The sequence below is a fragment of the Crotalus tigris genome, unplaced genomic scaffold (genome assembly GCF_016545835.1).
Source record: "Crotalus tigris isolate CLP2741 ecotype Arizona unplaced genomic scaffold, ASM1654583v1 scf7180000024282.1769268, whole genome shotgun sequence".
NCBI classification, from domain to species: Eukaryota; Metazoa; Chordata; class Lepidosauria; order Squamata; family Viperidae; genus Crotalus; species Crotalus tigris.
This window is the reverse complement of record NW_024100454.1, coordinates 1250753-1276158: the sequence shown is the minus strand read 5'-3', so window position 1 is coordinate 1276158 and position 25406 is coordinate 1250753. Positions and strand designations below refer to the sequence as shown.

The 25406-nt window shown below is 36.7% G+C and overlaps 1 protein-coding gene across 1 annotated transcript; it reads left to right on the top strand.

Moving 5' to 3' along the window:
* The first annotated feature begins 533 nt into the window (after positions 1 to 533).
* Positions 534 to 25406, top strand: SNX4 (sorting nexin 4). Its single transcript, XM_039323814.1, has 14 exons — positions 534 to 800; positions 2842 to 2960; positions 5580 to 5718; positions 6866 to 7015; positions 8950 to 8997; positions 10363 to 10418; positions 12553 to 12625; positions 15032 to 15093; positions 17132 to 17197; positions 18471 to 18560; positions 20330 to 20429; positions 22224 to 22369; positions 23305 to 23419; positions 23744 to 25406. The coding sequence occupies exons 1-14, from the start codon at positions 570 to 572 to the stop codon at positions 23789 to 23791; spliced, it is 1443 nt and encodes a 480-aa protein (XP_039179748.1). The 5' UTR covers positions 534 to 569; the 3' UTR covers positions 23792 to 25406.

Sequence of the window (25406 nt, the reverse complement as noted above, 5' to 3'; positions counted from 1 at the left end):
ATGGAGGTTTTTTTATTTTAATGTTGTAAGGATACTGAGGCCCGGAAAGCGAATCCAAGCGCTTCGCTTCCTATTCTGTGAAAACGGGGGGAAACTTTCTTGGTAAGGAATAGCCGGACTGATTGCGCTGAGTAAGCAGAAGCCGCATTTGCCTTTCCTCCAGAAAGCCAGCCTCCTCCCGGTCGAGAGGATAGACGGTTCCCGGTAAAACGGGAGGGGTAGCCGCGCCTATGGAGCAATCTTGCCCGGCTCCAACGCCAGTTCTCTCCTTCTTTTGTTTTTCTGTCTGCCCATTTATCTGAAACTAAATCCCTTCAGGGAGGAGTCGCGGGATAGAGTGAAAGCTCCAAGCGAACCACGCAAAACGCGCGAGGCGACTTTTATCGAGAAAAGGGATTCCCCGCTCGAGAAACTAAGGTGGGAAGAGGGAGAGGCGGAGAGAGAGGCTCCCACTCCCGCGTCTCTTCCTCACAATTCCTCCCCCGGGCCCCGCCCCGCCTTAAAGAGCTCTGGCGCATGCGCGGAAGGAGCTTCCGAGCCCTCCTCCTCCTTCTTCTTCCCAGCTCGCTATGGAGCATCTCCGCGCGGAGAGCCCTGGCGGCGGGAGCAGCACCAGCACCAGCACTACCAGCAGCAGCAGCGGCGGGGTTGGTGGCGGCGGCAGCAAGGAAGACGACGAGCCCGAATCCCCTCCTGGTCCTCTGCCAAGCCAGGCTCACCAGAAGGCGGTGACGGCAGCGGCGACCACAGCTGCAATAGCAGCGGCGGCGGCGGCGCCCCCCGGACTGCCAGCTTATTCGGTAAAGGAAACTCCGCCACACCCGGGCACTGGTTAGGCCGCGGCTGGTTGACGGGCCAGTCCCGCCTCCCCAGCCGAAACAAATGCGGCGGAAGCTTGGGTTGCGGGCGCGCTTGTAACCGGAGCATGGTAGGAAGAAGGCGAGGAGTCGTGAGAATGGAGCTGGGGGGGGGGGGCGGCGCGTTGGGCTGAGTGCTAAGCCGGCGGGTTCGTGTGGACGAGGAAAGTGAAGGGAGAGTAGGAACCCATCACCTGGCTTGGTGGCAGAGATTGCCCAAGAGGAGAAGGGCGGGGCTCTGGTGTCTCCACCGCTTGCCGTACAGCGGGAAGCAGGTGCTGGGCATGCGGGAAAAGGCGCTCCTGTTTAAAAGTCTGCCTCTTTCCCCGCCTCTCTCTTTCCCCTTGTTGTAATTTGCTCCAAAACTCCTTTTTTCCGGGAAGGGAAAGGGCCCTGGCTTGCTTTTCAGGGACAGGGACAGACCAGGAAGAAGGCTGAAAACTTTCAGAATTGGATATGCTCCAGATGTGTTGGATTAGAGTTTACAAACCACATTGTGGTCCGTAAACTGATTTATGGTTTAGCATACTGCTAAACCAATTGCAATCTGCTTTTTAAACTTGGCCTAGTATGTTTTTGCAATTTAGCCATTATGTGGCTGAAAGGCACCATGTTTATCAGCACACCCGTTGTGCATTTAATGTCCCCTCTTCCCAAGGTTTTATGGGATGTTATTCCATTTTTGATTGCAAATGTTAAGTATTAGATCAGAGAATAAAATCTTGCCATTGCCATAACTTGTGTCACTGAAGTTTCAAGTTATAAGTTAAGTGTTATTAATAGATACTCTTCTGATTCTTAATAACATAAGCTAACTTTTACACTAGTTGGTGTAAATGTTGCTATATTTAACTGGCTGGATGTATCTTGCTCTTTAAGGATTTTAGGCAGGAAGTGTGTCTTCAGTGTACATATGGATTCTATATAGACTGTATCATGGGTAACGTAGGATTCTCGTAGGCTGTTCAAATTTCATCTGCCTTCAGATTCCCATTGTTAGAATCCCAATTTTGAATGCTTTATTTTGTGTTGAATGCCAGAGTCAGTATCTTGCTGATTTAATGCCAGCCAGGTTAATGCACAACCTGCCTAAACTAGGGAAGAGGGCAGACATTTGATTTTAGTTGCTTAAACATACACGCTGAATGCTTCGCTACAAGGGATAAAAAGCAAGGAAGGACTTACTACCACGCAACTCCATATAATTTGGTATAAATGGCTGATTAGAAATATGAAGGCCCAGTAAATCAGGAGAGAAGATGCTTCATTACTGTAGATGAAATTAGTGTGTAGTATAAGATACTCATTTGGTATTTAAGATTATGCCCCCCACCCCCCCAAAAAAGATTAAAAAGAGCTGCATATATGCCTCTATTATATTCTCAGTAATGTAAGATTGTCCTTTGTAAATTCAAGAGGAGGCATTGGTGGCAGACTGTTTAGCCAGGGTGATTGCCTATGGAGTTCAGTTTTCCCAGGAAATCTGTGGTTTCTCTTAAATAGTTGGGAGTGCTGTTTTGACTAAAGAAGTACATGAAACCTGATATTCCAGTTGTGATTAAATGCTTGAGATTAAGTGAATCTCCCACTTTAAGTAGGAGGATTAAGATAACTTTCCCTCTTTAAACAAATTAATGGGAAAAACTAGCCCTTCTTCCAGGTGAATAACAATTTGATACAACTGTTACCATGACATGCACTGCAACACCTTATGTTTTCCTGCACTCTTTGTTTAATGGATAAACTAATCAGATAGGACAGCCACTTTTCACTGACTTGTGTGAAAAGTATTGTTATAATACAGGTATTATTGCAAAAATTAAAATATAATGTATGCATTGTAAATTGATATTACTGTCATCATTTACAACCAGCTACACCTGATTCTGTTTTTTAAGAGCCAGCGATTTGATACGGCAGCAAAATGTTTAATAAATATAGAGCAACAGCTGTAATGCTTACAGACATTTTTTTTTCTTAAAAGATCATGGAAGATTGTTTATTGAAAAAAATAGAAATCAGCATTGCAGAAGCAGAGAAGAGGACAGGACGGAATGCTATGAACATGCAGGAAACTTATACTGCATACCTAGTTGAAACAAGGTAGGTTAAAATCAAAATAAAGTTAACCATTACATTAGTTTTTTACTATTAGTTTGAAAATTATTTTCAATCCATTTTATGGTTTATGTGGTTTTTCCATTCTGTCTTAGTAAGCTCAGGAACAAGTAGAATTGCTTGGATACTGTTTTGTTCTCAATTTTGGAGCCATGTTATTAAAGAATCATACTTGTTAAGATAACCTATGCATAAGAAAAGAAAGATAACTTATACAGTACATAAGGAAAGAGCTGACTTGGTTCTTACTGTTGTGAAATCTCTTAAAAATAAAAGCAGTTCATTGGCTGGGATAGTATGACTCGTAAATTCTTCAGATCAAGCAGATTGTCCATAGTATGGGTGAACTGGTGGCTCACTATCTTCCAACAGTATTAGATTAATGCTTCAGTTGTGGCTCAAACTAAGGTTGCATAACAAATATACTATTTTTATTTATTTTATTTATATTTCATGTTTCTAGACTGCCCTTCACCCTCAGAGTGGAGCTCTGGGTGATGCACAGTATAATCAACATATAAAACAATATATAAAGTTACTATTAGAATATTAAAATTAAGATTAAAAATTAAAATTACAAAATTATAATATTTCATAGAAATAAAAAATTCCAAGATGGCCATTTAACAATGATTAATAAAGGTGGAAGGAGGGCTCTTACGGCACCAGCCAAACCCACGATTGTGCCCCCCTTCATGCAAGGCTCCAGACTCAAGCTTTGACCCTTTTACAGAAAGCCAGGAGAATGGGGGGGGGGTCTGTCTCACCTCGGGGGAAGGGTGATCCCTAAAGTAGGGGCAGCAGCAGAGAAGGCTGTCTTCCTAGACCAGGGGTAGGCAACCTTGGCTTTTTATGACTCGTGGACTTCAACTCCCAGAATTCCTGAGCCAGCATGGCTCAGCTTGGAAACCTCCTTTTTCCCTCAGCATGGCTGGCTCAGGAATTCTGGGAGTTGGAAGTCCACGAGTCATAAAAGACCCAAGATTGCCTACCCCTGTCCTAGACTCTGCCAATCAAAATTCTTTGATTGACGGGGTCTGCAACATAGGGTATTTCAGCGTGGGGGAGGCTTTGGGAGGCTGGAGGCAAGTGGACTTGTGCCTGCAATATGGTCTCCCCTGCACCAAAGGCGCCCTTTATTCCCTGTAATGACTCATGCATTCATTTAACATATACATTGGGGAGAGTAGTGATGGGAACTCATTAAGTGAAGTGGTTGACTTAACTCCTGATTTTTGTCTGTATTAGGCAGGCTCCATTACGGTTGCAACTCAATTACCTGTAGTATCATATGATGATATATTTTTAAAGATTTTTTTTAATACCACCTTTATTATTATTTTTATAAATAACTCAAGGCAGTAAACATATCTAATCCTCCTACCTCTCATTTCCCCCACAACAACAACTTTGTGAGGTGAATTGGGCCAAGAAAGAGTGACTGGCTGTTTTTTCATACCTAGAACTCTAGCCTGGGAACCTTAACCACTAGGCTTAATTAATGAATTAATTAACAGGTGAACTTTCTTTTTTCTTTTCAATAACTATTTTTCCTGGCATTTACTTTATTTTATTTACTTATTTATTTATTTATGAGACTTATATACCGCTTTAAGTGCAAGCACTCTCTAAGCGGTGTACACCAGTAAGCAATGTATATATATATTTTACATTGCCCCCAACAATCTGGGTCCTCATTTTACCTACCTCGGAAGGATGGAAGGCTGAGTCAACCTTGAGCCGGTGAGATTTGAACCGCTGACCTGCTGAACACAGTCAGCTAAAGTGGCTTGCAGTACCGCACCCTAACTGCTGCGCCACCTCGGCTCTTAATGAATAAAGAAAATAAAATCAAGCTGTTGATGACATTATAGGCTAATTCTGCAGCAGTAGGAATTAAATACTAGCGTGTGGGGGCAATGGCTAGAGAGGTCTACTTCTGTTAGGTGTTTGTGATCATATGTGAGAAAAAATGTCGGCTGGGAAAAGAACATTAGAAGATTTGAACTGACTGGGAATAGCTGTATGTTTTCTAGGATCACTTGTACAATAGATAATGATACTAAGATTTGCCACCTAATCCATTACAACCTACAAATTTCTTATTTACCGAAGATATTTTTGTGGGAAAATTAGCCATCTCCCATGCATGTTATGGGATGGGGTGGAAGACATCTCACTGTGGTTGTATGGTGTTTGTATGCTGCTACACATCACCTTAGGAATATCAAATAAAACAATGTTTTTGGATACTTAAACTTACAATATTTTTCTGTTACAGTTTACAATTGTTTTGCTGATAAAAGAATACTCTATCATTTTTTTCCTCACACACTGATAGAAGCATTTTAAAGTATTTTATTAGCTTATATTATTTTGCTAACTAATTAGCATTCTTGAATTAAATTAAATTAGTAATTTAAAGCTAACTAATAAAGCACATATCAAACATACAATAGACAAAAGTTAAAATACATGGTTAGTGTCTGCTTCGTTAGTTTTTCTGACATTCAGGTGAATTTCTCCATCTCCATCTTTTTTGTATCTTGAACTAAACTAGATATTCTACTGATTTTCACTTGATCTTATCGTGATGTTGTTTAGGTCTGTGGAGTCAATGGATGAAGGACAATGTTCCCCTCCAGACTCTCTTTGGAGGCGATACAGTGAATTTGAATTGTTGAGAAATTACTTGCTAGTGAACTATCCACATATCATTGTACCACCTTTACCAGAAAAAAGGGTAAGACTCTTTTCCAGTTTCAGCTCATTCTGTATGGTCATTTATTTTAACACATTATTCATACTTGGACTTACTGAAGTTCATGCCTCTATGATGACATACCAAAATATTATTTGGGGTTCAGGAGCAATTCTTGGCTTATAATTTTATCACACTGTGCAATCTTTATCTTAAGGCTGCAAATACAGCCTTCAATTTATGTAAGAAAAGTTTAAAGTTTAAAAAATAGGAGACATGAGTAACAGCTGAGCTTGTGTAGCTTTAAAAAAAAAGTCTAGTGCTTCATTGTAAATTTATGCAAATCATATAAATTGGCTAACACACTGTGTCATTTGGAGTGAGAAAATTTAGACTACCATATTTACCTGACAGGAAATGGTTTTTTTTCCATGAAATAATGGGAAAGGGGCGGTCCATCTTCCAAAATAATTCTGCAGCTTAAGAGAAGCTTTTTTATGTGATGATTATAAGTCTATTTGTAGAATGTGAACAGGGTTTTTCATACACTTCCTGTGCTGTAACTTCACCACCTCCAACAACTTTCTTCCTGCTTTCCTTCCAGCGAAGCTGCCTCTTATTGTTAGCAAATTTCCATCCTGTTCTTTTGATGTTCTTTTTTCTGTTCTTTTGATGTTTCTTTTTTCTGTTTCTGCTAGAAAGACAGAGGGAAAAGTATGCCTAATTGTTTACATGCTTTTTTTGTGTCAGAGTGCAGATAGGAGAAAACAGTTGATATATGCAGATGAGGAATGAAATAATTTTATAAACAAGGTACCTAATATTACAAGCAATTAATTTGAACCAATAATACTAATTCTTATTTTCCTCCTCTTTTGGAGACAGTGTGGTTTCTGGCAAGTATACAGCCACACATGGGTGCAAAAATACTCATATGCATGAATATTCTTTCTCTTATGGGTGATAGACACCTCCAGATTATTATTCCAGCTAGTGCTCACATCTATGATCCGTAAGTTGATAAAACAGTTGCTCACTGTTTTGTCTTCTCTTCCTTTTAAAGGATCATGTTAAATTCAGGGTTGTTTTCTTGTCCAGGTAAATATTGTACAGTTCTTTGAAAAAATGTGGATTGCCTTAAAAGAATTATAAATATTTCATACTATTAACCTTCCTCCTTGTTTTATAGGCAGAATTTGTGTGGCATAAGCTCTCGGCAGATAACATGGATCCAGATTTTGTAGAGCGACGGAGGATTGGCTTGGAAAATTTTCTTTTGCGTGTGGCTTCACATCCAATTCTTTGCCAGGAAAAGATGTTTAATGCATTTTTGACCCAAGTATGTTGATTGGATTTTGTAAAATATACTTATGCACCTTAATTCTAATTAATCAAATATGTATATACATTTGTGGTAGAACGCTCTGAGGTTTCTTTCTCAAGTAGGGCTAAAAATTAACTGAAAAGTTGGACAATTGTTATTATTCAGATAGATGGAACAGCAGAACCAGTGTGAAAGAATTTGCTGTGTCTCTTCTCATTCTAATGCTCAGTAACTATAGAAATTAGAGTGTGCACATGTTAATCTACACACATCACATCTACAAATGGAAGTTTTCATGTTGCAAATTAATTTTTTTAGATTTTTAAACCCTAGATCAGGGGTCCCCAACCCCTGGTCCGCGGACCGGTACCAGGCCTTGGTCAGGTAGGAACCGGGCTGCAGGGCTGGAGGCAGGTGGTGAGTCTTCAGAGGTCTGGGAAGGGGTGGAAGAGTGGCAGGGCAGAAGCCATCTTGCTCAGTACATAGGTTCTTCAGCGGCTGTTCTTGCAACTGGCTTGCAACATCTGAGCTCCGCGTCCTTCCTCCTCTTGATCCTCCTGCTTCTTGTGCTATCTCTTTTTCTGCCTCATCCTCCTCTTCCTGCTTCCTCTTCTTCCTGCTACTTTTTCTTTCTCCTCTTCTTCCTCACTTTCCTCCTCTCCCCCTCCCGGCACCCCAGCTGGGCTTGTGCTCCCTTCCACGCAAGTCTCCAAGTTTGCAAGACAAGGGGGCTTCCCCAAAATCTCATTGGAGGGGGATCCTCCCCAAGGTATGTGTTTGTGAGAGTGCTTTCTCAAGGTGCAAATAGGGGCAGGGAGAAGCTACCTTTCACTTTAAGCACTGCATCTTCAAGGGAATCTTTCTCTCTCATTTGTACCTTTTCTAAGACCACTGCTTTTGTTTTGATGATGCTCCAGATGCCTCATGTTTTGGAAATTTCCTGCCTGCTTTTTGTGGTTTAATTTGTTGTGTGTATTTTGTGTGTGTGTGTGTGTGTGTGTGTGTGTGTGTGTGTGTGTGTGTATGTATGTTCACCCTCCTTTCTTTGTATAACTCTCAGGTTTGCAAGCAATGGGGGAGGGGAGAAGCTACATTTCTTCTTAAGCATTGTGTCTCCAAGGGAATCCCTCTCTCATTTTCACCTTTTCCTTGGCTGCTGGGCTCGCACAGTGCTGAGTTCTTTCTTTCTTTCTTTCTTTCTTTCTTTCTTTCTTTCTTTCTTTCTCCTTCCCTCCCTCCCTCCCTCCCTCCCTCCCTTCTCTCTCTCTCTCTGATAAAAGATTAAAAAAAAAAATAAAAGGTATGTAAAATGCTGGGAGCGTTTACAAATCCTTTGAGAGATCTAGTGTATTCAGTAACCTAATTACTTTTGTTTCATAAAAGAATATTAAACAAGTTAACAATGTTAATTTCTATGTTAAAAGAAAAAGTATCTTAGAGTAGAAATAGTGTGTTCTTCTAAAACTGTAATCCTGTAAGCAAATAAACCCCTGCACTATTTATTGTATATACACAATACTACTTTTACAATCTTCCCTCTCCCAGACAGCAGCTATTGTTCTTGAAGCGATTTAATTATATAAAACATTCTATATCAATATATAAATTTGTGCATTGTATGGAAAAAAATATAATTTTCTGCCTTCTCAGACAGCAGTAGAATTTGACAATTATTCATTTAAATTAACTGAATACAAATATGGCATTTGCTGGTATGGGATGTGATGATGCAACTAATGTAGGTGGATTCTAAAAGGCATATTTTAATGTGTAGGCTGATGTGGTTATCATTATTGTTAGGATTGTCAGATTAGTTTTGATCCTATGAGAATGGTTTAACTCTTGTTTATATGTTCTTGGGCCAATGTGTTATGAAGGACAGCGCTATAACAATCAGTGCATTATTAATAAAGCCTTGAAGTAATAATGAACATAATTTCTATTTCTAGGAAACTGGCTGGAAGGAAATGGTAAATGAAACAGGGTTTCAACTGAAGGTAATTACTTTATAATGTGCTATAATTATATATCCCAAATGATGTAATCATGTAAACTGACTTACTAATGAAGTTTTGTGCCAGAGTTTTATATTATGTGCTAAAGTTCAGTCAGTTCCAATTCAAAATATTTTTCTATAATTACCTTTCATTTAGAAAATAAATGTTCTATATCCTTCTAATTATCTTCTGAAATGTGTGTATCCACATGGGTTAAATTGCTACTTAGAAGAGAGCATTTGCACAAAAAATGCTAACTCTGCATACCTTACCATCTTCATAACCATAAATTACACTTAGAAAGGAGACATTTGCTATGATTGTGCAAGAAGCAGGGAAAGGAATATACAACTCTGTCCTAAGTGCCAAGCAACACATTAATCATGCACTTTTAAGAGATGGCTTAATGCTACCACAAATACTTTGAAAGATGCCTAGCATCATGTTGAAATATTCCAACATTATTGTTCTACTCTGAATTGGGATTTTATATTCCAGCTGCTGTTTCCTGCTTTTGTAGTTTAAAATATCTTTTTTTGTAGGAAACCAAAATAGATTTCTAATATAATTGCTTCTTGGAACATCTAAAACGCTGGTGTTGAAATTGCTATATAGTGAAAATATGTTATATAAATGTTTTGTGAAAATACATTATATAAATGTTTTATAATGAGAGAATTAATGTGCTACATTGTAGTATGGTATGATGACAATTGGAACGTTTGTGCTGCTTACAAGCAACATAATTAATTATTGGTCTGCTTTAGCCCCTCATAATGTTTCATTTAGTGCATGAATCATGTGCCATTTTTTTCCTATCTGCAGGGTATAGGTTTTTTTATCATACATAATTTTATTAAGAATTTTGGTTATATTAGTAAAATACAATACATACTAAATTTAAAGACAGTGTAATAGAAAGTAGACATTGCAAGAAAAAAAGTAAAAAAGAAAAAAGAAATAAAGTGACTATCAACCTTTATTACAACAAGATTTAGTGCTTTCACCCTATCTAAGGTTATAAATAATTTTATCTCATAATTTTTTCCTACTGGATTTACAAAAGATGCTTGTTAAAATCTTGAAAAACTTGGGAAAAAGAAGAAATGAAAAGAAATATAATCCGGTGACAATATTTGAACAAACTAAAGATTAAGATCATTAGAAGTAAAAGGAAGAAATATAAAGTTGATTCATTTGATCTGGATTAAAATCTTATTTTTTTTACTTCTAGCTTGCGTTTATGGATTTTGTGCTGCAAGTTAGTTTTGTAAAATGTTATGCTTCTGAAAGAATTATCACAATCACTTTAGGTTATAATTTTGTTTTTTGTTTTTAATTTTTGTACATATGTTTCTCCAACAGGCAGATTCTAGGTTAAAAGCTCTTAATGCAACATTCAGAGTGAAAAATCCAGATAAGTAAGTGTGATGGGGCTTAAAAGCAATTATGATTATACTTATGTAACAATGGAACCCTGATTAAATTCAGTGGAATTTGTTTCTGAATGAAATCATAGAATAGTATTACTGTTTAAAGCAGTGGCCCTCAAACTTTTGGGCACCAGGGACCAGTTCTGTGGAGAAAGGTTTTTCCAGACTGGAGGGGGCGTGGTTTTGTGTGCCGCCTGCATCCTGCTGATGGGGCTTCCCTTGTTTGCGCGGACTGGTTGCTGGCATGTCGTTGACTGGTGCCAATCTATGGACCAGGGGTTGGGGACCCTTGGTTTAAAGGATTGCAATATATTTTAGGAGCTCCCTCTTTTGGTTTAACTTAGTATTCAGTGGATATCATAGCCAGTTAGATATTATAAGATTATTACAAAAAAAAAAAAATATCCCTTGTCATCCTTCTATAAAGTTTGTTGCTGAAAGGAGTAATCAAATTGTCCTGTTTTCTGTGAATCAAAAGAGTGGATATGCTGGGTACTAAAAGATTTTTTGAACATTATTTTAGAACAGTAAGAACAGTATCATCCAGTTGCATATAATCGAATTGTTGATCTGCACTCTCCCGCTGCAGTGCAGTGTCCATAGGAGCCACTCATCCATTTGTTTTCACTTGGGTCTTCAAGTGGTTCAAATCCAAACTTTCTCCAAATTCCTTAAATTGGCAAAATATTGCTGGCAGGATTTGGCTTCCAATCCCCTTCTATCTTGGCAACCATCTGCTGAGCCTACTCCAAATGATGGGGGTTTTTTTTAGTCTCTGATGTCCAGGATAGGGTGCAGTATTCCATATGGGGTCTAAGTAAGGAAGAATAGAGGTGAACAATTAGTCCCTTCAGTGTGGAACAAGTATGAGCTTGGCAGAACTAGATGAATAGATATTCTAGTAGCTGAACTTTATAAGCGGTGTGGTGGCCTAATAGTGAAGACGCTTACCTGCCACTCAGAAGACTAATCATCCTGTTGCCCCAACTCTACCCTGAATTAAGGAATTACAGGGTCATAAAAAGGGAGTTTTAGTAGCTGAACTTTCCCATTGTAACTATTGTGTACCTGTTTCAAAGTTTAATCATCTGATAGAGGAAGACTGATCCACACGTTCCTCCCGCCTAAGTGGTCTATAATAAACTCCCATGGTAATATCACTTTTGATTTATCTGTGAAACAGTCTCAGAAAGATTTCTATGTTGTGATTCATGACTTTCTGCTCAAGCATATCCCTTCTGATTGAGTAGCATAGTAGCTCTTCCCTTTCTCTGGAATCCATTCATTTGAAGAAGCTGTTGTAGCCTTCCAGGACTATATTCTAACTCTTACATTTGCTTGTACTTATTTTGCTAAAGTGCAGATGCATTTTGAAAGCAATCTTAAAACAAACTAACTTGCTCAAACTAACTTTCTGTTATATTAATTAGAAAGGACACTGGTTCTGATCAAACTCCATTTCTTATATCACTTTCGAACAGCACTCAACTTTGGAAAAATGTATTCAGAATCATTTGATGCTGAAATTGCCTGAGGTAGTTGTCTCATTAAAATATAATGAAGCCTGATTTGAAATACCACCCAAAGCATGTAATAAACATTATCCCTTGTTTCTAGAATATATCTGGAGAGAAAATTATGATTTTTTTCCCTCTTCATAGCCACAGGTTTTCTGTGAACATTGATAACTGGACCACTCAAACAAGTACAGATCTCTTTTAAGTACCATATTTTCCGGCGTATAAGATGACTTTCTAAGCATGCAAATCGTCTCTGAAGTTGGGGGGTCGTCTTATACGCCAAGTTGTCGTATACACCGGAAAATACAGTATGTGCTTATTGTCTATTTTATATGACCAGTTTTGTTGTGTTTCCTAAACTCTAATTTTCAACAGATTTTTTTTTTGTTGTTGTTCATTATGTTCTTTGGGGAATAGGATGTATGGGTCAAGATTTACATTCTTTTTGTTGTATCTACCCATTTTCCTGTATCTTCTAAGGGGTTGAGTGGAGTTTGTCTCTGAGATGTCAGACTTTTATTCGGAACTTTTGTCTTGGCACGGAGAGAAGAAGTTTGTGTTTCCCATTGTTAATAATGTATTCCACCATGTTGTATTTCTAGGAGATTTACAGAACTTAAGCACTATAGTGATGAGCTGCAGTCTGTCATATCGCATCTTCTAAGAGTCAGAGCTGTAAGTGTTTTCATCTTTGGATTCTGATGAAAATAATGTAAGTCAGCACGTCTTAATGTGCAAAACATGGAATCATTTGTTTCTTTGTATGAAACTGATTGAATCAAATAAGCCCTTGCTCTACATACAAGAAATTATATGGATAACTTGAAATGATAGATGTAGTGAGGTAATCAATATGAGACATAGTTTTCTAGGGGAGCTGTGAAAAAAGTTGTATTTGGGCTCTTTGTGTTTAAGCTCTTCAACTAGCAGTGTATGTGGATGGTTTCATGTTTAGGAACTGGAATTAATTACTTCTGTGCCTTAAGGCTATTTCTGGGTTTAATGGTAGCACTTGGTATCATCAGTCTAAACACTAAAATATACATTTTAATCTGTTTTCTCTGTATGTCACCTATCATTGGCTTCAGGTTAATAATATTTATAAATTTTATTTTTTATTAATAGAACACTCCATTTATCTTGAAAGCAAGCCTGACTTCATAACTGGCCTTTTTTTCTTGCCAAAATTAACACTCATCAGAATATTAGAAGAAAAAAAACTCCTCAGAACGGTTTCTGAAAAATCAGCTTGCAGATAGAAATTGTATCTTAGATCTAATCTCTCCCAATCCGAGGCTATGAGATATGGGGTTACGAGTATATTTTTAAAAAACTGAAGAAGTCATTTTATAAATGTTCTGATGCTTAAGTTAGTGTCCATGGTATATTCTGGTATGCAGTGAGGGGGAAATTATTGGATCCCCTGCTGATTTTGTATGTTTGCCCACTGACAACAAATGATCAGTCTATAATTTTAATGGTAGGTTTACTTTAACAGTGAGAGACAGAATAACAATAAAAACATCTAGAAAAAACGCATTTCAAAAAAGTTATAAATTGATTTGCATTTTAATGAGTGAAATAAGTATTTGACCCCTTCACAAAACATGATGTTGATGCCAAAGAGCTCGATTTTGGTCTCATCTGACCACAATACTTTCACCCAGTTCTTCTCTGAATCATTCAGATGTTCACTGCAAACTTCAGACGTGCCTATACATGTGTTTTGTTGAGCAAGGGGACCTTGCGGGCACTGCAGGATTTCAGTCCTTCACGGCGTAGTGTGTTACCAATTGTTTTCTTCGTAACTATTGTCCCAGCTGGCTTGAGATCATTGACACGCTCCTTCTGTGTAGTTCTGGGCTGATTACTCACAGTTCTCATGATCATTAAAACTCCACAAGGTGAGATCTTGCATGGAGTCTCAGACCGAGGGAGATTGACAGTTATGTGTTTCTTCCATTTGCGAATCATCGCACCGATGTTGTCACCTTCTCACCAAGCTGCTTAGTGATAGTCTTGTAGCCCATTCCAGCCTTGTGTAGGTCTACACTCTTGACTCTGACATCCTTGGACAGTTCTTTGGTCTTGGACATGATGGAGAGTTTGGAATCTGATTGATTGCTTCTGTGGACAGATGTCTTTTATACCGGTAACAAGCTGAGATTAGAAGCACTCCTTTTAAGATGGGTGTCAAACTCCTGGCCCACGGGCTGGATGCATCACAACGAAACCGCGCCCACTCCATTGCCGGCAATGGGGAAAAAGCTTCGATACGTCGCGCGATGTCACATGATGTTGTGAGTTTGACATGTTTGCTTTAAGAGAGTGTTCCTAATCTCAGTTCCTAATCTCAGTTCATAAAAGGCACCAGAGAGCCAGAAATCTTGCTGATTGATAGGGAATCAAATACTTGTTTCACTCATTAAAATGAAAATCAATTTATAACTTTTTTGAAATGTGTTCTTCTGGATTTTTGTTGTTATTCTATCTTTCATTGTTAAACCTACCATTAAAATTATAGACTGATCATTTCTTGGTCAGTGGGTAAACATGAGGGGATCAAATAATTTTTCCTCTCACTGTATATTCTGATGAACCAAAACGCGAAATGGGTTCAGTGTGCTTGAGTAGTGCTTAAAGGGGAAAAAAGACTAGGAAGTCTCCTTCCATTCCCTGTCATTTTATTTATTTCTTGTACAAATCCATTTATCCTTGTATAAATTCAATTATGTCTTATACAAATTAATATTCTCAAATTCTTCTGAGCAGCTTATTCTCTGTGCCCGCATAAAATTATGCAGGCAGCAGTATAAAAGTTTTAAACAGTATGTTTAAACTGTTCAGTGTTTTCTGCTCAGCACTAATAAGGAGTCTGATTCCAATAACAATTTGTTCCACAATAAAGATTCATTTTGAAAAAAGCAAAATTTAGCATCATTGTAAACACAGTCGTTTTTGTTTTCTCCAATAGTAAGCTAACTCTAAAGAGATAATTTCAAAAATCTTGAATGTTTTTAAAAATATTTTTCTGACATGGGAGAAATATGTTTACCTAAATACAGCTTCTACTTTTTTTAGAGAGTAGCAGATCGTTTATATGGTGTATATAAAGTCCACGGGAATTACGGGAGAGTGTTCAGGTAAGACATGAGAACACATTTTATTTGTAAAATCATCCCTTTATATTTTGAAGATTGATACCCAACTTTTTAATGTTATGTGAGCATTTGAAATGATTGAAGCAATAAAAAGCCAAAATTTGAAAGTCATAGACGAGCCATTAAGAAAATATGAAATGGTGTTGGAGTAGTTAGGAACAGGTAACAAAATATTATTCCTTGCCACCTTCATAGTGTTTTCTAACTACAGTAATGGACCATAATTGTGAATCAGAAATGAGAACATCGAGCGTTGGAAAAGTTGTACTTTCACAGACTGATGGAATTGGGCCAGTTGGCTTCTGCCTGGCCTGGTTTCCCTAGAGAAAAAGCTTCAGCCTCTTAGTGGTTTTTTGTGGCGTGGCCGTGGGCAGAGATCAGATGGCTAGTAAGCATAGGCCAAAGTCGGTTTCCTGGGTTAGAGAGCTCTATATCCTGGGCTGTATACCAAAGATAACCGTTTTGTGTAGGCTACTTTGGTTTCATTGGAACATGAATAGTCTCCCTCCCTCTCTCCTCCTCCTCCTCTCTTTATGCCTGCTATTTTCATTTAAAATAAAAATGTAACTTAAATTGGGATTTGTTTTTCTGCCAGTAGAAATTGCTGAAAAGCAGTATTTGAGACTGTTTGCTGTGCTGGCAGTTTGTTACTGAGAGTATGAAATGCAGTTACTCACGGAAAGGGGAAAAAAAAGTTAAGAATTTTGTATTTGTCTGCTTACAAAGAGCCCCAGCCCAGCTGCATCTGTGTATTTGAGATTCCCTGCTTTTAATCATGTAAAGTAGGGGTGTCAAACTCGCAATGTTACGTGACATGTCGTGACGCATCGTGACTTTTTTTCTATTGCCGACAATGGGATGCACGCGGTTTCGCTATGACGCATAGTTTGACACCCCTGATGTAAAGGGGAAGGAAAGGGAAAAAACAAAAAAAAGAGAAAAACTGTCAAAAGAACAATGGGCATTTTTTTTGAAACAATGACCAACATTGGTAACATCATTATTAATGTTTAAACTTCTTTTGAGATTTTTACTTTTTAGTTATTAACCCAGTTCTATACATTTAATTAAATAATTTTTATTATTTTTGCAAATCCTTTATTTATTTGCTGATATTTTGTTCTTTATCCACTTTATTTTCCCACCTTTTCCCTGTTATATAGCTAATCTATTTTTTAAATGCTTTAATTGATGAATTATTAATTTATTTATTTTTTAAAAAAAAGTTTCACTGCTCTTCTTGCTTCCAGCCACCTTGTAAAGAAGCAAGAAGAGTCTGTTAAGCCACCTATGTTTGTCTTGTTCAAAATCTGTCTGGGTCAGAATAAAGCTACCTGTATTAGTTCATTTTAAAACATTTATTAACTTGAATCTGTGACAGCTGTATGTAAAGCTATTTTATTACATCCTGCATTTTTGCATATGAAGTGATTTGCTCTCTTCTCTGCCAGAAAGTGGGGGTGGGTGGGTGATGTAGCAGAGTGTTATTCCTGGACATAAACTATTTAATACCTAGAAAGAACAAATGGCACCAATATAATTGTGCAGATATGTTGTTTCTAGTTATGTCTTTAGGTGTGTATGGATTAAATGCCAAGATAGTATGCATAATTCTTCAGTGTGATGGTAATTTGATACTCTTTCTGGGTGGTCTCTTGCCATCTGGGTAGAGCACCTAGTAATTTTCTAGGCCAATAATTGTGGCCTTTCAGATGTTACTGATGTATTACTCACAGCATCCTTTACTATGTACTATCCTAGCTTGCAAGCAGCTTTGATCATTCAAAAATTCCCTGACTTGCCCTTGTCTAATGAAATGGAGAAGTACCTATTTCATTTTAGAATTTTAAGTTATTAAATTATTAGATGATATATTGCAAATAAACCCAAAGCAAACTTTTTCTGTTTTAGTGATCTCAAAGGGTATTGTGAAATATATTTTTTTATTTTACATAGGTATTGCCAAAATAAGGAAGTAGAATCTGCAATATTGTTTCTTATTTAACTCTTTTTCTTTTAGTGAATGGAGTGCAATAGAGAGAGAGATGGGGGATGGGCTTCAGAGTGCTGGTCATCACATGGATGTGTAAGTATTGGCTATATTAGAGTTGATGGAAGCCAGATGAGCACATTAAGGTGGGGGGAAGGGGAGAGTGGCAGTGTGGGCTGTGCTATATTTCATGGGCTCTTAGGTTGGGGCTGTTTTAAAATCTGTTGCATTAAGTAGCCCAAAGAGTCCCTGATGACTTAAAGGGATTTCTTTTATATTATTATTTTGAAACTATAGAAGAAGCTGGTGCTGTTCCAAGGTTTCCTTTAAGTTTCCATGCCAGAAAGTTGTAGAATAAAGTTGTAGAATGTAATGCAGACCTGATGTTTTTCATTTACTTGATAGCAGTAGCTTTACTCTATTACATAGATGCTATGTAACTACAAATTTGTTTCCTAAATATTCATTTTATTTGATATTTTAATTTGGGGAGATATAGACTACTATGGCACTAAAAGGAGCTCTTTTTTTTCCAGAAAACTGTGAGCGTAACATAGGGTTCATTTGGCTGTTTGCTGCATTTATAGACTCTTTATTATTGGCCTATATCGCAAGAGGTTTTTTTAATGCCCAAGGGCTTGCTTTTCCTGATTGGTCACTGAGGAAGATACTTCCACAGCACTGTCAACATTAATGGTGACTCTTCTGCAAAATACCATTTTCCATTAGGAAATTATGGGGCTTCTGGAATCATCCTACTATTGTTACATCAAAATAATGATCATGAGGGATAGGCTTTGTATTATATATTGCTACAGTCAGGGCTGGGGTGATCCTAGAAGACAATGAAGAAATGATGCAACAAACCACAACTAGCAACAAATTGAGACACTATTTCTAATAGGCCAGATGCAATCCTCTTCCTGGCCACACCATAATATGCATACACACACACATACACACACTCTAATATTTGATCACTATGTATGCCCTCTTTGATCATGGCTAAGTGGCATACATAAATCCAAATTGTCTTTTAGTTTTGTTTTTGTTTATGGTTTAACTGCCAATCCTGTAACTATTTTTCTTAAATATTTTCCTCTATTACAATAAAACTTTTTTTTTAGCAAGAAATGTTTGCTCACTACAAAATTTATATTTTACTGTAGTAATTATTGGAAAGGTTTTCAAAACTGAGACATTGTATCTTCTGTATCAGTTTTGGTTCTGTCTTTAAAGAAGATATATGCTTTTACTAAGTAGTTTTAATTAGGCCTAATGAAAATATTTTTGAATAAATATCGCTGCAATGTTGATCAAGTTTGGGGAATGTGAGTTGGTTTTTCTGGTATTATTTTTTTCCTGCCAGGTATGCAGCTTCTATTGATGATATACTAGAGGAAGAAGAACACTATGCAGATCAGCTGAAAGAATACCTCTTTTATGCAGAAGCTCTTCGGTAAGCATATTAATACATCTGCTGTAATTTTTCTGATAAAGTTTAAAGCATTGCAATTTACTCATTTGTAAACAGTTAAAAGTGAATGATCAGAATGGGCATGCAGGAAACTCGGAAGCACTTGCTTTGAAATAATTTATCAGATAGTCTTGCTTCTTGATTTTTGCATAGCATGGGAATTATGATGACTCCTGTAATAAGTGCACTAGGCAAAAAAAAAAATAAAAGAACCTATCTTGAGTTTTTATACCGAGGCTTGACAATGACAGGCTCAAATTATGCTCCTGCTATGTTTTTTTGGGGGGGAGGGGGGAGAAAGGCAATTATTTACAACTGACTGGAATTACAGTAATGGTTTGCATGTGTTTTGCAAAGTTATTATAGAATTTTAAGAACCTGGGATTTAGTAAATATTTAGCCTTTCTGACAGCTGTGTTGCAGTGTTTGTCCAAATATCTAAAGTAAGTTGAACCTATGTGCAAAGTGGCCTTGAAATCAAGATTATCAGGATATAAGAGGGTCAGGAATTGTTCATGGAATGAACCAGGCAGAGTGGCTATAGGAAAGCAGAACGTAAGGTGTTCAGAAGATATGGGATAAATTAGGCCAACAGGATATCCAATATTTGGAGATGGAAGGGAGATTATTGGAAGACCAAGTATGGATAGGCTGATATAGTCATGTGGAAGACATGGAGAAAGGACCTGCCTTATTCACAGCTTAAAATAAGTGTACAGTTGCTTTGGGATTTAGCTTCTTCTGAAACTGGATCAATGAATGATGCCCCAGGTTTTATTTCTGCTGAAATATGCCTAGCCAGAAATGACTTCAGAATATACAGGCTGTGAAGATTTGTTTTGGGTTTAAGCTAAAATGCAACATGGTGTGGAAATTATGTTTTCTTTATAAGCTTGAAATAGGCTTATAGTTTGAGTAAAGGGGTATTTTTTATCCTAATGTTTCTGATTTTTTTGGTCACTTCTGTGTTGAAATGTTTTATTTTTGTATACCATTTTTGCATGCCGAATATTCTATAAAATGTGGAAATGCATGATTTTTTTTTTTTTTTTGCTTAACCTAACATTGGGAGAAAAGCAGCTCTCAAAGGAGATGATTAAAGTTTGTTTGGAATGAAACATTTAAAATCTTATTTTTAAAAATAAAATAGCTCTTTGTGTTAAAAAGAGGGTCACTTTTCTTTCTCTGGACATTCATATGATTAAGGACTTTAGTTTTCTAGGGTTCTCTATGAAATAAAGACTCCATTGAAGAAGTTCTCTATTGCAGACGGCTCCCTTTCACATGGATTAGAGCAGTGATTCTTAAACTTTTTGCTTTCAGGATCCCTTTCCACTTTTAAAAATTATGGAGGTTCCCCAAAGAGCATTTGTTTGTATGGGTTATATTTATTGATATTTATCACATTAAAAGTTAAAATGCACCTTCATAGAATATTTCTTTACTGAATCACATAAAATAACAGTATTAAATCCATTAGATATTATCATAAAACATTTTTCATAAACTATTTTTAACAAAGTAATAAGAAAGGTGATATTGTTTTAAATGTTTACAAATATCTTCAATATTTGGCAAATTTTGATTGTGTGGACCCCTGAGAGGGTCTTGGGAGACCCCCGGTAATCCGTGAATCACACTTTAAGTGCTAGACTGGGACTAGAAAATTCATTCTTACTGTGTCTGAATGTACATAGATTTGGATTAATGAGTCAAATGTTTCATTTATAATTTTTATTGGCTATTTTCAGGACAGTTTGCAGGAAGCATGAACTGCTGCAGTATGAGTTTGAAATGGCTGCTCAGGATCTCCTATCGAAGAAACAGCAGTGTGAGGAATTGGCAACAGGTGTAAGTTTGGCTCTGTCTATCCATCCCTTCATCTACCCACTTTATTTTCTGAAGTATAAAATTAGAATCATATTCTTAACAAACATGGCATTAACATATAGCTTGCTCATAAGAGGTTCATGAAGTTCTCTTTCTCTGTGTGTATGTATGTATGTGTGTTTTATGAGTATCAGCAAAGCAATTATATGAAGTACATGCATGTTGTACACTTCTATAATGCATTTCACAGTGATTAATACTATTCATCAATAGAAGTCTGTTTCTTGACTAAGTGTTTCATATAATGTTGAATAAGATGCAGGATTTTTGTAATCTTGCAACAGGAATCTTTTTAGATATTTTAAGAAAGTATAGAACAGTCTTGTATGTTCAAGAACATGGAAGACACTCAGTGAATTCTGATAAAAAATGTGCTGTATAGTTCATGTGATACAGCTCTTAATAACTTATTATACATGTGTTCAGCTGTATAATAATATGATATATACCATGATGTAATAGATTCCGTGTTTGGAAAACAAGTGCATAAAGGCAAGGTAGATTTTACATGCTGATGTCTTTTGAATAGGGCAGAAGGGAAGGAAGATATTTGGCTAGAAATTTATCAACATTTTTGATGGTTGAAAGGACAGAACTAAAAAAAATTAATTCCACTATTAAGTATTGGCAACAAAATTAAGTTCTTTATATGCCATAGTTCAACATTAAGTTGTGTGTACAGTTTGATGTTCTTTATTCTATAATAACAGTACATTTTATAATAATAATTACTGTTGCTTTGGAAGAATCTGATGCTGTTCTAAAAGTGATTCAGCTTAAAATATGCTATAAACAATTCTGCTGAGCATATTCTGTGCCACTCCTGCCTTTTTCCTTGTCTCTCCCTGGTTTTTGACTTCAGTACTCTTCGCTGCAACTAGAATATGTCATGGTGAACTGAGCAATCCAAATATGGAATAAGGATATGGAACATAAGGCGTAGCATGTTCTTGATTGATCTATTTATGGTTTGGAAGATAATCTGAGTTGTGCTTTCAATCACAAATACAAAATAGGAACTTAAATGCTTTATTTTCAATTCAGTAATCTGGACTGGGCAAACCTTGCTTCCTTTTGGACTGGGTATGAAGCTGATCTAGATGTGATATTGTCATCCCATTAATTGGTAGAGTTGATTTGATGATATGGCTGGCTAGATGGAGGTCCTCTCCCTTTGTCATTGCTCCTTGGGTGTCCTTCCTGAAGCTGTACACTCACTGGAAGAGGAAAAGGGAGACTATTGTACTGCAGAAAGAATTTTTATGTGGGATAAAAATAAAGGCTTTTGTCTTTAGTAAATATTTTAAAGCAACGGCCGATATAAACATTTTCCATGCAAAAATTTGGATGCCTTGTTTTTCTAGAACAGTGGTTCTCAACCTTTTTAATGCCCGACCCCCAACTGGTCGTAAGTCGAGGACTACTCAACTGGTGCAGCACCGTTTGCAGAATGGGACTTTTGGCGGGCTCAGCAGGGCAGAGACAGCCTGGACAATTCCTACTGGCTTTTGAAAGCCAATAGAATTAGACTCTATTCAAGAGAGTCTATTCTATTGGCTTTCAAGAGCCAATAGAATAAAAGGGAGTAGCACAGCTAAGGAAAAGGGGAAAAAAATGGTGGACTGTGTTGTTTGGCGACCCCCGTGAAATGGTCGTTCGACCCCAAATGGGGTCCTGACCCACAGGTTGAGAACCACTGTTCTAGAAGGTAGTCAAGTACTTCTTAAAATTGCCTGATTATTATACTTCTTTCAGACGGTAAGAACATTCTCCTTGAAAGGAATGACCAGCAAACTTTTTGGCCAGGAGACACCTGATCAAAGAGAAGCAAAAATAAAGGTTCTAGAAGAACAGATACATGATGGAGAAGAACAGCTTAAAGCAAAGAACTTAGAGAGCCGGTAACCATTGCTTCTGCCAATGCGTATATACCGCAAGTGATCATTTTATGGGTGTCCTTGTATATGTTCCAGGTGCTCATGAATATCCCATTATTGGCAAAAAACAACTCTGTACAAACCGTTTTGTACATCCTGTAATACAAACTATGAGGGTTGAGGCTATTGGACTATTCCATGGTTAGCAAATTTTATACTTTGGTTATAGTGAAATTTTAGTTCTGTTAAACTTGAGGTATGTTGAACAATAAGTCCCTGGAGACTTATTGCTGAATTCTTTGAAATTATGACATTGCTGGTTAAATGAAACATTCTGTTCTGTCATATTTACTTTTCTTACTGTTGCCCCTTCCCACTTATATAATAATTATGATTAAATCTAAAGTTATATTAGTTCAGTAATATTATTGTATATATATGTACCTTTTATTAATTTAGTGGATTTGTTTTTTTAAAGTTTAAGTGCATTCATTCCAAACCATAGAAGTATTAAACATTTCTTTGAGAGATTAAGATTTCAGTATTAAACATTTCTTTGAGAGATTAAGATTTCAAGCAATAATTTGCCAAGAATACTCCTACAAACTAATGAAACAACTCCAGCAATAAGAAAAGCATGTGTTACGATTTTGTTTTATTTTAAATGTACTTATATAGCTCCAAATGTTCAAGTCAATATGTTATATTGATTGCAAAACTGAAATGAAATGGAGATTCTAAAATGGAAATAAAACGGCCAAGGAAATGGAGATCTTGAGCAGATGGTAATATTGCATGAAATGGATATATAAGAAATTGCAATTAATAGACCAGAAAATAGCAAGCATTTGGAGAATCACTATCTTGTTCGAATATATGAATAAACTCATGTCATCAGCCCATTTACCTGGGAATGGTCTTATGCTAAGGTGTTCCTTGTTTGCTCTAATTTATTTCAGAGACTTCATGAAAGGTGCTTGGGCTGATATTGAACGCTTCAAGGAGCAAAAGAACCATGATTTAAAGGAGGCACTGATCAGCTATGCTGTGATGCAGATCAGTATGTGCAAAAAGGTAAGTCTGACAGAGAAGGATTTTCAAAAAAAGAACCAGAATATGAAATATTAAAATATGATGTTTTAGCCTAAATTAATAAAAACCTCAAGAGAGCCCTTGTATTTTTTATAGTAGGCTTCTGGCATCTGTGTTTCATTCCTTGAGGATGGAGAACATTCTGTTCATGTTGAGTGCAAGAATGGTTCCATCATGACATAGAAAAAATTGGTAATTTTAATAGAAATTAATACATTGATATGTTGCTGGAAGTTAATCACTTGTCTACTTGAATGCTTAATTCAAATACGGATATTTCTTTTTCTGTCTGTTTTGTTATTCCAGGGAATTCAGGTTTGGACAAATGCAAAAGAATGTTTCAGCAAGATGTGACCCAGGAACACTGTCCTTCTTGGCAAAATGCTGGAGAACCGAAGCACAAATGCATGAACATGGATGCTAAGTTGCCTCATTTACTATATCATGGAATTTGTGTGTTGATAAAAATAGGGCACAAAGAAGCGGTCTCTATTTCTTGATGGCCACCTTGTGGCTTGTTTTGCATGCAGTAGCAAACTGAACTTTGTAATTCTGTTTTGAGATAAGGCTATAGGAAAGATCCAGGCTGGCTCCATTGATCCCATTAATCAAATATTCACCGTACCATAAATCTGTACACTATGTAAATCATTTCCAAGTGCCCCTTCTTTAAATGTTACAGAACAGTAAACACTATAACCTACACTGTAAACATATGCTGATGAAGATTATTTCTTTCTTTGTTTTACAAATATAGTGGTACAAAACTAAATTTTCCCCCCAAGTAATATTCCACAATATCATATGTCGCACATCTCAGATTGTACTCCATCCCACAAAACTCCCTAAACTTTGTAACAAAGGTTTTGGATATTCATTTGTTATATATCAGGGATGTTTCTGAGCTCACAATTTAAAGCCAATAGGAATTCCTTATAGATGTTTTCTGTTTGCCAGCTCGAAACCTCATACAGCTACTATCATTGATCTCAATAAACATGTTTAATATAAATTTTACATTTATTCAGTATCCCTGAGCTTAAAGCATTTGATTCTTGGTTGGTTTTTAATAGAAAAACATCCCCTTTTTGAATACTTGAGAACACCAATATGAAATCAAATAGGCTTTATTTGCAATATGAACACGAATTGCTTATACATGTCTTTGCCTTGATTTTGTATAATGTACATTTATCTAGATTTCTTTGAAAAGGAGGTGTATAGGATGCATTGTCATCTTTACAATGTGTTCAAAAAGCAAGATCTTTTTTGCTAGCTTTCTATTTCTTATTCCCAGCTGTCAGAAAGCGCTAATGCTCCTTGGCTGCTTTTTTCATAATGATATTTAAGTGATTAATATGGAATGAAACCACACTTAACTGTGAATCTTCATTGAAAAACCATGGTACTCATTTTGTCAAGCATGATTTAATTAGTTTACAGTACACATACTAAAAAATACTTAATCTGTTTCTTTCCTCAAATCAGACCTACTTTACTAAGGCCATTATGAAATAATACTTGCAGATAACTTTTTTGGCTTATCATGTAACCTATGATCTTTTTAAATGATTAATTGTAATTACATATTTATTTCAAAAGAAAGTCTAGTATATTAAGGTAAATCAGCACATTGTTCCATTTCAGAGAATTGTAAAATATAGTCCCCCAACTGATAAAACTTTTACATTCCAGAAACAATAAGCAGCTACAAATGTAGACTTTTATAGTAGACTTTTAGAGTAGTTGTGCCTTAATTTAATATCAGTAGGCACTCGGAGTCAATATTTTCCATGCACTTGATCTTCCTAGTGCCTTCCTTCTCTTATCCTTCTTTCATAAGCTGTATAAAATAAATGTATTAGTATGTCTTTTGCTAACTGTATTGAGTTTTGAGAAGGGATCAAAAGTTTTGTGCCAAATATATTTAATAAAACAACCCTTTATTATGTTTTGTTTTTCACATTGA